This window comes from Halichondria panicea, chromosome 8 (genome assembly GCF_963675165.1).
Source record: "Halichondria panicea chromosome 8, odHalPani1.1, whole genome shotgun sequence".
Taxonomy (NCBI): domain Eukaryota; kingdom Metazoa; phylum Porifera; class Demospongiae; order Suberitida; family Halichondriidae; genus Halichondria; species Halichondria panicea.
In genome coordinates this window covers 2296739-2312333 of record NC_087384.1, presented here as the reverse complement: position 1 = coordinate 2312333, position 15595 = coordinate 2296739, and the positions used below count along the sequence as shown (strand labels likewise).

At 40.6% G+C, this 15595-nt stretch overlaps 1 protein-coding gene across 1 annotated transcript in view; it reads left to right on the top strand.

Annotated features, from left to right (window-relative positions):
• LOC135339652 (serine/threonine-protein phosphatase 6 regulatory ankyrin repeat subunit B-like) overlaps window positions 1-15595 on the top strand; it is a gene marked incomplete in the record, with an annotated part of 1209744 nt that overhangs the window by 2935 nt on the left and 1191214 nt on the right. The window contains 2 exon segments of the mRNA XM_064535867.1: window positions 72-170; window positions 1183-1281. Of these exon segments, the coding sequence (XP_064391937.1) occupies window positions 72-170; window positions 1183-1281 (198 nt within the window).

The window sequence follows — 15595 nt, the reverse complement described above, 5'->3', positions numbered from 1 at the left end:
ACGTAAAGTGTATTTGCTCAAACCGTGCAAGCTCCTTGTATATAATAATGTATATATTCACTCTAATACAGGACAACTGGACTGCTCTCCACATAGCCTGTCAGAATGGACATGATGAGGTGGTGAGAGTCCTCTTAGCAGCCAAGGCTACAGTCAACACTCAGAGCAAGGTCAGTTACAGTAATTGATTTCAGTGCCAAAAATTATATGATATAGTGGCGCACCTTTTAGAACCAAAACATTCAGACCAATCCACACTTGCGTTGTTTGTTTTTTGTATAGATATGTAGGTCTACGGTTTGGTTTTTGGCCTCTGTGTTTTACATACTCTATCTATTGAGGGCCTAAACAGCAAAAAATCTTGTTTTTAAGCCAGCCGCTTTTGTTGCTAAAGATATTGTATAATAGTTTCAGCAGCTAGCTAGCCAAACACATTGACTGCATGACGTCACATGCAATGATGAACCTCATTAACAACACTACATAATCTACACAATCTTGGGTAATGAATAAATTAGCCTCAGTCTCTCTAAATTAACGCTATGTCGACAACTGGGCTTGGTATCTATTGTCAAAGTGATAGTGCAAATGCACAAGTTCCCCAGAATCTGAGGAATTTGTTCTATACATTAGTTTGTAAGTAAACTAGTTTGTGCACATTACAGATCACCAGGACATGGCGAAGAGGAAACTGTGTGACTGGACGATTGTTTTAGAAACTCTAGCATGGCGAATAGTATATGTATAGCTAGCTCAATCCTCACAACAATTAGTGTAGTTTATAGATCTACGGTATACACTTTCGTTTTGGCCACATAATGATAGATCATTAGCACGGTGGGCTAATAGTAGGGTTGGGTTGAATGAGCAAAAAGTCCCCGGGCCTCTGTGATGATTCGGAACAATAAAATCTGCAATACCTAAATAAATACACATGATCCTTGCCAGAACGCAATAGTTAGATAATTAACATAAATTTCACAATTTCTATGTATACAGCACATTGTATGGCAGTCAAGACGGGTAATGAGCATGCTGACTATAAATATAATCCTTTGTAGTTTTAGCCACACCCTATAACGCGGAGTGTTTCACGTAAACATTTTTGTTTCTAATCCCTCTTATTGTTCTACACATATATCTATGGTGTAACATACTACTGATCATGTACTACATGTACAGTCGGGTGAGTCCCCTCTCTGGGTAGCCAGTTGCAATGGTCACCTGAAGTGTGTGGAACTTCTAATCAATGCTGGAGCCAATGTTGATATGCAAGAAGAGGTGAGTGTATCTAACTGTACACATCTCAGAGATTAGCTAGTCATAGAGTTTCCTCTGTCATCTCCTGGTTGTCATTCAAAGTGCGATCTATGTGAGACATTTATTGCGCATCTGTATGTGGTTTTTGAAAAAGACAATAGTAGGGTGCAAACCCCTGTTGTATTGTATTCTCATCATAAGCATTAATTCTGTACCATTTTGTTTCTGTGTCCTGGACCTGCGCATGTTATTTGCTTTTAAGAATCGTGATCTTTACCCATCATTCACTTTTCTATGTACATGTAGGTTAATTGCGCAACTGTATATGGTTTTTAAAAGGCAATTACGTACGTCCTAGATAAAATCTGTGCTGGTATTGTCTCTTAAATGGATCAGTAAGAATATTACATGTACCGTATATGCTCGATCAGAGGCCGCTCTTGTATAAAGGCCTCCCTTGCTAGCAAAATGAAACATTTAGTAGCCGCTCTCAAATAGTAGCCTCAGTGAACTTTGACTCTAGCATTTCTGCACGTGGCAGCCAAAAAATTTACGTACGTGCTAGATAAAATCTGTGCTGATATTATCTCTTATGGATCAGCAAGAATATTCGTTGTGTTCTATGTTATTAGCCTAAATGTCCCTCCGGGAGGAAACGTCTGCATAAACTACCTACTACACTAAGAATAGTCCTATTCATTTAAGAGCCTGGAATTTCTGAACGCCCACTAATTATTACTTCCGGTATACTTGCAACGGTGCATTAACTAGTACGTGAAGTGTATTTGCTCAAACCGTGCAAGCTCCTTGTATACAATAATGTATATATTCACTCTAATACAGGACAACTGGACTGCTCTCCACGCAGCCAGTAGCAATGGACATGATGAGGTGGTGAGGGTCCTCTTAGCAGCCAAGGCTACAGTCAACACTCAGAGCAAGGTCAGTTACAGTAATTGATTTCAGAGCCAAAAATTATATGATATAGTGGCGCACCTTTTAGAACCAAAACATTCAGACCAATCCACACTTGCGTTGTTTGTTTTTTGTATAGATATGTAGGTCTACGGTTTGGTTTTTGGCCTCTGTGTTTTACATACTCTATCTATTGAGGGCCTAAACAGCTTGTTTTTAAGCCAGCCGCTTTTGTTGCTAAAGATATTGTATAATAGTTTCAGCAAACACATTGAGGCATGACGTCACATGCAATGATGAACCTCATTAACAACACTACATAATCTACACAATCTTGGGTAATGAATAAATTAGCCTCAGTCTCTCTAAATTAACGCTATGTCGACAACTGGGCTTGGTATCTATTGTCAAAGTGATAGTGCAAATGCACAAGTTCCCCATCATCTGAGGAATTTGTTCTATACATTAGTTTGTAAGTAAACTAGTTTGTGCACATTACAGATCACCAGGACATGGCGAAGAGGAAACTGTATGACTGGACGATTGTTTTAGAAACTCTAGCATGGCGAATAGTATAATGTATAGCTAGCTCAATCCTCACAACAATTAGTGTAGTTTATAGATCTACGGTATACACTTTCGTTTTGGCCACATAATGATAGATCATTAGCACAGTGCATGGGCTAATAGTAGGGTTGGGTTGAATGAGCAAAAAGTCCCCGGGCCTCTGTGATGATTCGGAACAATAAAATCTGCAATACCTAAATAAATACACATGATCCTTGCCAGAACGCAATAGTTAGATCGCAACGGGTCAACATTTCTGCTCATTCGCAAAGGCCAGCAAAATATTCTAGTAGTACGGTAAGCAGGTCGATATATGTTGTATCTGTATTTTACAGCTCTATCTATGGAGTAATTAATAAAGCATGCAGGTATTCATCAAATGCATGCGTGTACGTAGGTTAGGGTTAGTAGGCCAATAACTGTAAGGCAATTGCCTTATAAGCATTGACAAGGAGTTCAGTATGCAACTCTAATAGACTGCTGTACACAAAAAGCATTCCTCCAGACCTACGTCACAGATACTAGCTGTTGTAACCGCAACTAGCAGGAAAGGCAATGAATAAAGATCAGTAACTATATTCATTGCCTTTTTCTAACTGGCAGTTGTAAATGAATAACATTAGTGATAATTATCACAATCATAATTATCTTTTGTTTACACTGGCAAACACTTATAAACATACTGCTCATGTACAGTCTGGTCAGTCCCCTCTCTGGTCAGCCAGTTACGATGGTCACCTGAAGTGTGTGGAACTTCTAATCGATGCTGGAGCCAATGTTAATATGCAAGAAGAGGTGAGTGTATCTAACTGTACACATCTCAGAGATTAGCTAGTCATAAAGTTTCCTCTGTCATGTCCTGGTTGTGTGTCGTGAGGCTTATCAACCTAAAACGTGGTCTGTGAGCTGATGTGTGTGTGTGTGTGTGTTCACCTTCTCATCACTCCTCACTTGACTCTGTACAGACTGGAGCTACTGCGCTGTACGCAGCTTCTCAGAATGGTCACTTGAGGGTAGTTGAAGTGTTAATTGCAGCTATGGCTCAGGTGGACATGCAAGAGGAGGTGAGGTTTAATTGCTCATAATTAATAGTATGGCTAAGAGTGCAATATGGGATTAATAGCACGAGTAACAAGCAATGGCAAGGATACTAATTGCATGAGGCGTAGCCAAGTCGTATTAACCTTGCCAGCGTATTCGAAAACAACCCGTTATCAAATACAGTGTGCAATTAACAGCGTGCAATTACTTGACAGGTAATTTCACGCTGTCAATGACGACGTGCAATTACTTGACCGGATGTGATACGGGAGATTAATTGCTGTACACTCTCCAGTCGCTAATAGCACATCATACAATTATAATACCTAATAAGCTTTTAGCTCTGCTTTTAAGACTCATAATCCTTACCTATCATTCACAGTGCGCTTCTATGTGATTGCATATCTGTATGTGCATGGTTTATGAAAAAGACAATAGCAGGGTTCTGCCTACAGTGATCGTTTAGGTAAGCTGCGACCACCACTAGATATTTTCCGACCACCACTTAGCCTTTCCGACCACTGCTTTACATTCTACAAGTACTGGCTAGTCCAGTTTAGCTGCTAGTACAGTCTTCGCTTGGTAACCCTTCGCTTACCAGTTTTACTGTCTTGATGTGCCTTATATATATATAGAGCTAACTATTAATTGAACTCTACTGCGCATGACCAGAACAATTAATTGAAGCTGCATGGCTTTGTTGAGTTCGAGGAGTACTATACTGCAGCTAGCTAGCTAGCTATACTGTAACTCTGCCTTAAAACAGGGAGTTGGACCACCTGCTAAGGGAAAGACAAGCTAGAGAGTGAGCAACTGGGTGCAGTTAATACTTCCAAGTACTGATTATGACCCTGTGATGAAGAAATCTTAGTATAGCACCATACTGTACTGATGCAAGTACAACAATGTACATATATAATTATTTCAGCTGTATATACTTACATGGCTTACAACAAATGCTGCATGTTCAAATTTGTGTCCCCCTCCCCGTACACACCCCCTGCATGGGCGAATTTTCCCCCATCATTTTTAACCACCTCTCAAAATTCCTGGGCAGAACCCTGCAATAGTACGGTGTGGTAAAGATCTGTTGTGTGTGTGTGTGTGTGTGTGTGTGTGTGTGTGTGTGTGTGTGTGTGTGTGTGTGTGTGTGTGTGTGTGTGTGTGTGTGTGTGTGTGTGTGTGTGTGTGTGTGTGTGTGTGTGTGTGTGTGTGTGTGTGTGTGTGTGTGTGTGTGTGTGTGTGTGTGTGTGTGTGTGTGTGTGTGTGTGTGTGTGTGTGGACTGCTACAGCTGCTGAAAGATCAATGAAGTGCAGGTATGAGGTTCTATAGGCTTCTAGTAACTGTATTTTAATATCTGCTTGAGTCTCGAGTTATGCTTAGTTTTGCTTACTTGGAATGCCATTGCAGCCTTTTCAGAAGAGTGCGCAGAATAACTTGTCCACGGAGTGTTGCTACTCTACTTAGTAGTAGCTCTAGCTGCACTAGAACGCTGTAGCTATTGGTAGCTGCAAGGGTGAGAAGAGAGCTGCAAGGCTCTGCTGATGCAGCCATTTATTTTAGACTTGGACTTTTGGCATTGATCGTTTTTAATAAGAATCATGGTCGATCATTACCCACTCTTTGAGTTTCCTTGTGTTTCTAGATTTTGCCTTTGCTGCATCAAAATTAAAAATGTTCATCATGGTCATTATAATGATAGCATTTTTAAGCTATTAGTAGCATTATATGTTATGTAGCTTTGACACCTCCACCGAGGCATCAACACTCACGGTGCTTTCATTATCCAAGCTCGGTCCCTGGTCGAGTTCTTTCTAAAATAACACTAGGTCGGCAACTGGGCCTAGTATCTATAGCCAAGGTGATAGTGAAAATGCGCAACTGAGTTCCCCAGAATCTGGGGAATTCGTTTTACGCTAGTTTGTAACATTTTACCGATCACCGGGACATGGTGAGGAGGAAACTCTATGACTGGACGATTGTTTTAGAAACTGTAGCATGGCGAGTAGTGTATGTATTATCGAGTACACATGTCATGCACATGAGACGAGGACTTCTATGCTATCCTCAGGAAGAAAGCTTGAGAAAACTATATTAAGTAGATACTTTTCAATTCTAGCATCTAAAAGTCTTTCAAGCCATTGACGTTACTTTTTCCATATTTATGCCGTTGCTAGGTTAGCATCCAAGCTAGATGATGTTGATGACCACACCCTTAGGTATATTTTTGTTGTTTAGGGGTGCTCAACTCATGCTTGAGGCGCACCTTGGTTGTACGTAGTTGACCTATACTTATTCACTTGTCTCTGTACAGGATGGGGCCACAGCATTGCACATAGCCAGTGAGAATGGTCACTGTGAAGTGGTGGAGTGCTTAGTGGAGAGAGCCCACTGTGACACCAGTGAGTTCTATGTACATGTATGTACATAATTATATTACGCCTCGGTCTGCATGCAGCAATGCAAAAATGTTCATCATGATATAATGTTTGTTATTGTCAAGGGCATATGAAGAGAAGAGGGCATGCAACTCACAATGTATACTGTGTGTGCGTCAGCAGGATATGCTGCTGTGATTAAGATTTAGCCAGCTGCCCACTAGTAAACAGAGTAAAAACAAGAGTATAAAGTGCGTGCACGTGCAATAAATTCTTCACTATTCTGACATAAACTCCCTCCATTTATAATACGATAGATTGTTGTTGCACGCCCTCTTCTTTTCACACGCCCTTGCTATTGCTAATAGCCTGCATGTAGTTTTATGTTATACCTCCACCCAGGCGTCAGTACCTGCTATGCTTTCATTCTGATAGTGCCGCTTACACTACTTTAACCCCCCCCCCCCATAGACATAATTATAGCAACTATATAGCTGTGACAACATTGCATGCAACCATAGGGCCAAGTGTTGTTTCCTAGTTGCATTCAATAACCGCTATAATTAATCATGTGCTTGTACTGGCCTCATAATTAGTATATCAGACAGTTCAGTTAAGTAGAATGATTGTGAAATAAGTAAGAGTCAGCCTCATAGCATTGTTTGCGTCCATATGAACTGTTTTTTACTCTGTGGAATCAATTTTTGTCTTATTCCAGTTGTAAAATTGACTAATGGCCAGACTCCCCTCCACCTTGCTTGCTACAATGGACACAAAGATGTGGTACAGTACATGGTGGAGAGAGCCCACTGTGACACCAGTGAGTGTGATGATCCAGTTAGTAATACCGTATTAGTCACATGACTGGTTTGCATATAGCCCTTACAAACAAAACAAGATACACATTTTTTTAGGCCGTAGACAGTGGAGTGTAATTATTTATATGTTGGTTATAGTATCGCTGACCTTATGTGCAGGTGTAACTGATGCTGGAGGCAGGACTCCACTTGACTATGCAATACAGGAGGGTCATACTGAAACCATCGAATATCTTCAGTCTCTTGGGGCACCATCTGCTGCTCCCAGTCAGAGCACCGACCCTCCAGTCGGCCAGCAGCCTCAAGGTACATATATACAGTTAGTGGTATATAGAGCAGGCAGTGCCGTAGTGTATGCAACATGCGTGCATGAATAACAATCATAAATACATGCACTGTGTTTATTGTATATCACTCTTCTGCATGGTTTCTTTATTATGTTACATGTACATTATCCTATTTTCTGCACACATGATCAGTATACTATGATGTACAGTACTGTTTTTACTCTGTGCAGGGTTGTTGAACAAGCTACAATCACCCGCTATTCAACAGTCAGAGCGCATATCTCGAACAAACGTGATTAATACTCTACAGAAATATATAGGCATCACTCGAAAAAAAGCTAAACAATTGTTTTCTTGGAGAAGCAAAGAAAGTAAGTTATGTACATGACTGTATTATGTACTTTAATGTGTGGTGCTCCACGCGTGCTTGACTGCAAGAACATTTACTAGTTAGAAAAGGTAACGCTGTATGTTCAGTTAGGGTACTGCTATAATATCAACACAGAAAAGGAGTATCTCAAAAACAAGGGTTATCAAATCCTGGCCGAGCGCGAAGGACTGCTACCTCTAGGGAGTAAGGAACTGCACGTGTCATATAATTATGATATGAACCCAACTTAGGTTATCAAGATGTTATATTGTCTCCTCATCTACCAACTGGAAGCATCAGTCAACCGCAAAAATCCAAACACAGTTTCGGTGAGTATACAAGTTATTTGTACTTGAATGTATCGAATGTGTATATTACCCTTTCAGAATCACTAATACGTGCTTTTTGTATCCTCTATTTTTCCTTTCCTCCGCTCAGATCTCCCTGGTGTTGAAGCTGTAGCCCACACTCATGTGATTGTCACTAACTCATCCCAAACCTTCGTCTGGGATGGCCATGGGTTCAAACTTCACATACCCCAGGACTCTCTGCCAGCTGGTGTTGACCAGTGTCGACTAGACATCATGGCCAGTGTAGCTGGACGGTACCAGTTTCCTGACAATCTCAAGTTGGTCAGCGGTGTCTTCTGGTTGCGTCCTCATTCCCCGTGTCCATTCCAGCAGCTGCTGACAGTCGAAATACATCACTGTGCCAAGATGACCGGCTCCACCAAGCTCTCATTTGTAAGAGCACTTTGCTCCCAGGAGAGTCTGCCCTACACATTCAAGCAGCTCAAAAGACGTGGCTCGTTCGCTGATCAGACATCGTACGGTTCACTGGAACTGTCTCAGTTCAGTGGACTGGCGGTGACTGGAGAGAATGTGGAGCGAGAGTACACTGCCAGCCTCTACTACCTTGGCTCAGAGCTGCATAGCAGGGAAATACATTTCGCTGTCAGCTGGAATGATGAGATTCATAGAACAGTAAGTGCAGTATACTATACATATTCATTGTTGTCTATGTACACTGTATATAGTGTGTAAGTAAAGAGTACTCCTCTAAAGAAGCCATTCTCGGAGTGGATCATATCGTTGAGTTTGAGGACGACAGAATAACACTGGATATTCCTATGACTGGTGCCGAAGTCAGTGGAGGGTGGAGAATAACGCCAATGTTTCATCCCACGGTGAGCGAATCTTAATGTTCATGTAAAGTACATCATCTTTAATTATAGGTCACCAAGAAGCATGTTGATCAGTTCAAACCTGGACGGAGAATTCCACACTGCCACTTGAAGGCTGAGGTGACAAACAATCATGAAATGTCTGCTCCCAAGCTGTTCCACCAAGTCAAGCTAGTGGGTGCAAAGTTTCCCTACAACATCGTCACTATTAATCTGGACCAAAAAACTCTTCCAGGTCAGAACACACCATCATAATTAATGTGTCACGCTTTGAGTATGCAATACTCAGTATATGGTTTCTGTGTCGAATGATATAGCGTGCATATGGTATAGCAGCATTTCGTTGAATAAATTTTGTGGTTTACTGCTTACTGGAAGCACTCCCAGGCCACATCGTTAATGTTTTGCACGTTGTAGTAATCAAAGAACAAGTAATAAAAGAACAAGTTTTATGTAGCATTGCTAACCTACGAAAACAGCAAAATTAAGCCCCCTCAAAAGTACAATCATGTTTCAGGTGACATACATGTATTTTCACATGTAGATTTTTCTGTTACTTTACTGTTTTAGCACATTAATTTTTATTAAAGTGAAATGAATGAATTGTTATAGGAGTATGCATAGGAGTATGCAAATTTTCGTATGAAATATTTTTAATATTCGTACAGTTTAGGATAGTGTTGAATCTATTGCGGTAGAATAATTTCGTTTCGTATGATGCTCTTCAATACGAACGAAATTTCCACCATACAAAAATAACCCGCTATATACGGTATGTGTGTTTTACACACACACTCTCAAGTGGCTCTACAACCACACTCACGACACTGTGGTTATAATTGCATGTATACATGTATTGCGCAAGCATATGCGTAGAATTTCTGATTGTAGCCTGCCTGCCTTAGCCAAACATGGTCATGTCAACCCACACAGTTTCAAGTGTTTGTGACGTAGAGAGACAACAACGTGTGTATAGTAGTTGTCTCCTCCCCTTTATGTACTCCTGGGTATACATACGTATACTACTAAAGTATACGAACTTGTCCCTCCTGCTAGTAGAGCAGTCCTACACCTCACTCACTCGTTCCCTCAACTCTTTTGTTGTCTTGACATTGGTGGTTTTGTTGTTAATGCTCATAACAAATTATAGGCATGAATGTATTTTCTGACCTTTCTTTAGGATCACCTGCTCAATCAGTGAGTACAGCTCTTCAACAGCTGGTAGACAAATGTCCGCTTACTACTTCACAAATCAACCGTGAAATCCAACAAAAAGACATACCAGTTTTGGCTGCCTGTTTTGACAATACTGAGCTCTATGTCGATATGATGGAATTAACTCTGAGCGAGCAAAATGATGTATTCAAAGAGACTAATACCCACGTAGCCATGATTAAATGCTTGAAAATCTGGAAAACAAATAAGCGCTCGCAAGCGACATTCGGTGCCCTTCTGGATATGTTAGTAAAGCTGAAGAAAGGGGAGGTTGCTGACCAAGTCTGTCAGTACTTACAGGTGAGTGTTTGTCTCTTAATTTACGTATGTATAGTTAGCATTAAGTATTTCTGTCACTAAGCGATTGTCCACTATTATAGAGCTGTTCTATAAACTGCCACATACCTGCCACTTTGCTTGCCATGTAATCATTCTTTATGGTATTTCATCAGCATTTCTTAGCCAATCATACATTTATGTACCAAATGAATACATGCGCATGTATATAGGAACTAACAAATTGTGTGTTTTTTTAGGACACTGTTAGCCTCGATTCCAGGCCGCTCTCAATTGAGAAAGACGGCCTGGTATACACTGTCTGCGCATGCGTCAATTACCCCCAAGAATCTTGGGGGTCGAGATATCTTAGTAAATTAGTCAGTATACTGTATATTTACAATGATGTCATTGCACAAATAGTAGCAGTTTTAGTAAAATAACACAGGTACTTGCAACACTTATGGCCTATAGGACTAGTGACCAGTTTTGTTGTGATGGCTTCTACTTCTCTTCTGCTCTTGCTCACGCTCTCTCCAGTGTTGAAAAGTTAGGTTTTGTCTTCTTTTGTATAATTATTGTGGTAGAGTGATGGGAGTTTTCTGTCAGTACCGACAGGCTCTGGTAAGTCTACTTGCTTCCTGACGCTTGTTTGATGCCATCTCAGTAATTATAAGATCAGTGCTCCTCGAGTTGTGATGGCGATTCTCTCTCTCTTGACACTAAAAGTTTAATCAACCACGTGGGCGACCATAGTACAAAAGGTTAATTGATAAATTACAAAGAGGTTTACTAACAAATTTACTATTGAATCTACCCACACGCAAACGGTGGTTACCAGGCCCTCTGGTGTGAGCTGCTGGGATCGAGGCTAGGACACTGTACACTAACATTAACCAATATACCGTATCCGACTAGAAAAACATTTGCAATGTGAAAAATTGCTAGGATTGGCCAGGGGAACCACAAAAAAGCGTGGGAACAAGAAATCAGACGAGAGCATAACTCCAATCCGTTACAACGTCAATCACATGTATACTGGTAGTTTTCCCATGTTTTCCCAGCCAATATGCCACGCAATTTTTACTGGTGGAGTGTGACCAATCCCTATTATATATTTATTATACATCCATTTTAGAATGTGGGGCACATAATCATGATGATTTGTGATAAATTGATGTTCCTAATACATGCAGTGTTGAGCACAGGTACACACAGTCCATCCATGCGTAGTAACATGCACGGACCGTACTGGTGACTGCATGGAATGATGTGGTGGATGGAAGCTGATAGGTGGATCTGGAACACAGTCTATTATTTAATATACTATGTATTGTACATGTTCATGACATTGTAACGGATTGGAGTTATGCTCTCGTCTGATTTCTTGTTCCCACGCTTTTTTGTGGTTCCCCTGGCCAATCCTAGCAATTTTTCACATTGCAAATGTTTTTCTAGTCGGATTCCCTTTCTTTTTCAGTACAGTTTACGTATCATGACATGCATAAGTGGAACGTCAAGAGGCAGTACAAGAAGAGAAGACAGGACTAATCAGATATCTTCTCGAATATCTCTGGACTAATAATTATAGTATAATGAGTAATAATTTATTGCTTGATAATTATGTTGAATTTGCGAATCAGTATTAAATGACAGCCATTTTAAGAGCATGATATCTAGCCAGTGCATATAGCATGCCTGTCAGAGAAAGGGAGCTAGAGCTGAACAGTGTGAAGAAAAGGAACACCTCAGGCTCTGGAAAAGCACTGCTGCACTGATTTTAGGCACACGGTTTATTAGCCACGCCTATCTATTATTATTGGCCACAACGCAGTTGCTGAGTCATTAAAGATGGCGGAATTGTCTAGGTAAGAGAAATAGAGACTGAGAGGTCATCTGCCTTGTGGAAGCAATCGCAAATCTGAAGAAGCGCTTTGTAATCCAGGTTGTAGTCGTTTGGAAACCCTGTGCAGAATGTCCTGGAGATGGCTGTACTTGGAGTAAATGCTGGGCAAGAAACTTACTTACTTACTTACTCACTTACTTACTTAGTCAGTCAGACAAAGAGCGGTGAAACGTCGAAATAGTGCAATTTTTAAAATGAAAATATTCATTCATTAAAATGTTTATGGATTATGAAATGAGAGATACAAAGAGAGAAAAGGCTAAATAAACTATCTGTTCAGCCAGTTTCTTGATGTGGCCTTTCCCTGCAGAGATAGAACAGTTTGAACATGAGTCAAAATAATTGAAATATTGCTAAACACAGGCAAACCCACTGCCAATCCTATGTAAAACCTACTGGTTTTACTAATAGCGTGTAATTTTCGTGGGGCAAAGTATTCGTGGTTTTCGTGGTTGGAGGTCTGACCACGAATATTTTACCCACGAATGAAGCGACCTTGCCTACCTTTACCTGCAGTGCAAGCTCCAACCACGAAAATATTACCCACGTAAAGTGTCTCAATATTGCCACGAATATTTTGTCCCCCGAAAATTACCCGCTATACGGTACTTTACGGACAAACTGTAAAATATTATGTCTTACACCCACCATGCAGTCATTGTGTACTGATCTGTGTAACTTACCGTATAGCGGGTATATATTTCGAGGGTATAAATTTTCGCGGATTTTATTTTCGTGGTCTGAGTTCCAGCCTTTTGGCGCATGCGCACATCAACATGCAGCTGTACCTCCACACCGTTAGCCTCGAATCCAGGCCTAGCGTATTAGTAAAACCAGTAGGTTTTACATAGGATTGGCAGTGGGTTTGCCTGCATGTGTTTAGCAATATTTCAATTATTTTGACTCATGTTCAAACTGTTCTATCTCTGCAGGGAAAGGCCACATCAAGAAACTGGCTAGACAGATAGTTTATTTAGCCTTTTCTCTCTTTGTATCTCTCATTTCATAATCCATGAACGTTTTAAATGTATGAATATTGTCATTTTAAAAATTGCACTATTTCGACGTTTCACCGCTCATTGTCTGACTGACTAAGTAAGTGAGTAAGTAAGTGAGTGAGCAAGTTTCTTGCCCAGCATTTGCTCCAAGTACAGCCATCTCCAGGACATTCTGCACAGGGTTTCCAAACGACTACAACCTGGATTACAAAGCGCTTCTTCAGATTTGCGATTGCTTCCATGAGGCAGATGACCTCTCAGTCTCTATTTCTCTTACCTAGACAATTCCGCCATCTTTAATGACTCAGCAATTGCGTTGTGGCCAATTAATAATAGATAGGCGTGGCTAAGAAACCGTGCGCCCAGTGCTGTGCTTTTCCAGAGCCTGAGGTGTTGCTTTACTTCACACTGTTCACCTCTAGCTCCCTTTCTCTGACAGTCATGCTATATGAACTGGCTAGATATCATGCTCTTAAAATGGCTGTCATTTAACACAAATTCAACATATCAAGCAATTAATATTACTCATTACTATAATTATTAGTCCAGAGATATTCAAGAAGATATCTGATTAGTCCTGTCTTCTCTTCTTGAACTTCTGTACTGCCTCATGACGTTCCACTTATGCATGTCATGATACGTAAGTTTATACTTTTGTACTGAAAAGAAAGGGAATCCGACTAGAAAAACATTTGCAATGTGAAAAATTGCTAGGATTGGCCAGGGGAACCACAAAAAAGCGTGGAAACAAGAAATCAGACGAGAGCATAACTCCAATCCGTTACAACGTCATGAACATGTACAATACATAGTATAGACTGTTCCAGATCCATCTACCAGCTTCCATCCACCACATCATTCCATGCAGTTCACCAGTACGGTCCGTGCATGTTACTACGCATGGATGGACTGTGTGTACCTGTGCTCAACACTGCATGTATCACAAATCATCATGATTATAATTATGCCCGCACAATGTATGTATAATAAATATATATAGGGAGTGGTCATCACCCCACCAGTAAAAATTGCGTTGTATATTGGCCGGGAAAAAATGGAAAACTACAAAAAATGGAAAACTACAAGTACATGTGATTGACGTTGTAACGGATTGGAGTTATGCTCTCGTCTGATTTCTTGTTTCCACGCTTTTTTGTGGTTCCCCTGGCCAATCCTAGCAATTTTTCACATTGCAAATGTTTTTCTAGTCGGATATATATAGAATTAAGAATCGGTGAGGCACTATGTCCTCCACCTCTAGCAGAACGTTTGCTGTGCAGGCCATGGTCAAGGGATACAGTAGACATAGAGCAAGCTAGCTAGCTGGCTATACCGGCGCGGCATCCTTGTCTCTTGATTCCTCATTGTCGATAGGTGTGGTCAATAATACTGAACACGCCTACTATTCAATAATTTTCGTAGGTATACATTTTCGTGGTACAGGCGAAAACCGCGAACATTTATACCCTCGAAATATACCCGCTATAATTATGGTATATAGCTAACTTATTCTTTATTGCCTCCATTTACAGGCGCTGTGAGAAGGTGCACGTAATACAGCACTCCGAATTATAAAGATATCAGAACAGAACCCACAGATCAGCTTTATCCCCAAAGTGTAGTTATTATTTTCATGCACGTTGTGTTTTTGTAATTATTGTGTGTGTTGAAATTTTGTTGTTTCTGATTATTATGCCTCGAGGCGTAGCCGCACAAGGGATACGGTAAAGCTGACTGTGTGTGTGTCTGTCTGTCTGTCTGTCTGTCTGTGTGTGTGTGTGTATTCCAGCTATAACTGCTCAACGGTTGCAATGTAACGAAAACTAACAGCTTCTATAGGCTTCTAGCCACGTTCTCTTGGATTTTGATTCGTGGATTAGCAAACTAAAGCTTCTTTCTCGAGTTATGGCTAGTTTGACTCACATTGAAGGCTGTTGCAGTCTCTTCAGAATCTTTCATAGCATCATCTGTCCGCACAAACTTTCTATTCAACATATGAGTTAGCCTTGCACTAAAGCGCTAGCTTTTTGTTAGCTACAATACTCAGAAAATATCTTTTAAAACAGCTAGCTAGCAGTAGCCATTTGTGAAATTGATCTCTTTGGACACACCCTTTAATTATTCCTGTGGATGTAATGCGCATGCGCGCTCATTCCCCATGTGTGAGAAAATAATATCCCAAGATCCTCCTGGCAGAATCATCTTTGTCTTGAGGGCCTGGTATATAAGCCACAAAACACTACCATATAACAATATAGATAACAATATGCATGTACACAGGTCTTTTCTTCTTAGATATTATATACACTGAACTACAGATCCTGGAAGAATCAATTTTCTTCTTTCTTGAGATCCTGGTAAGCCACATAATACAACAATA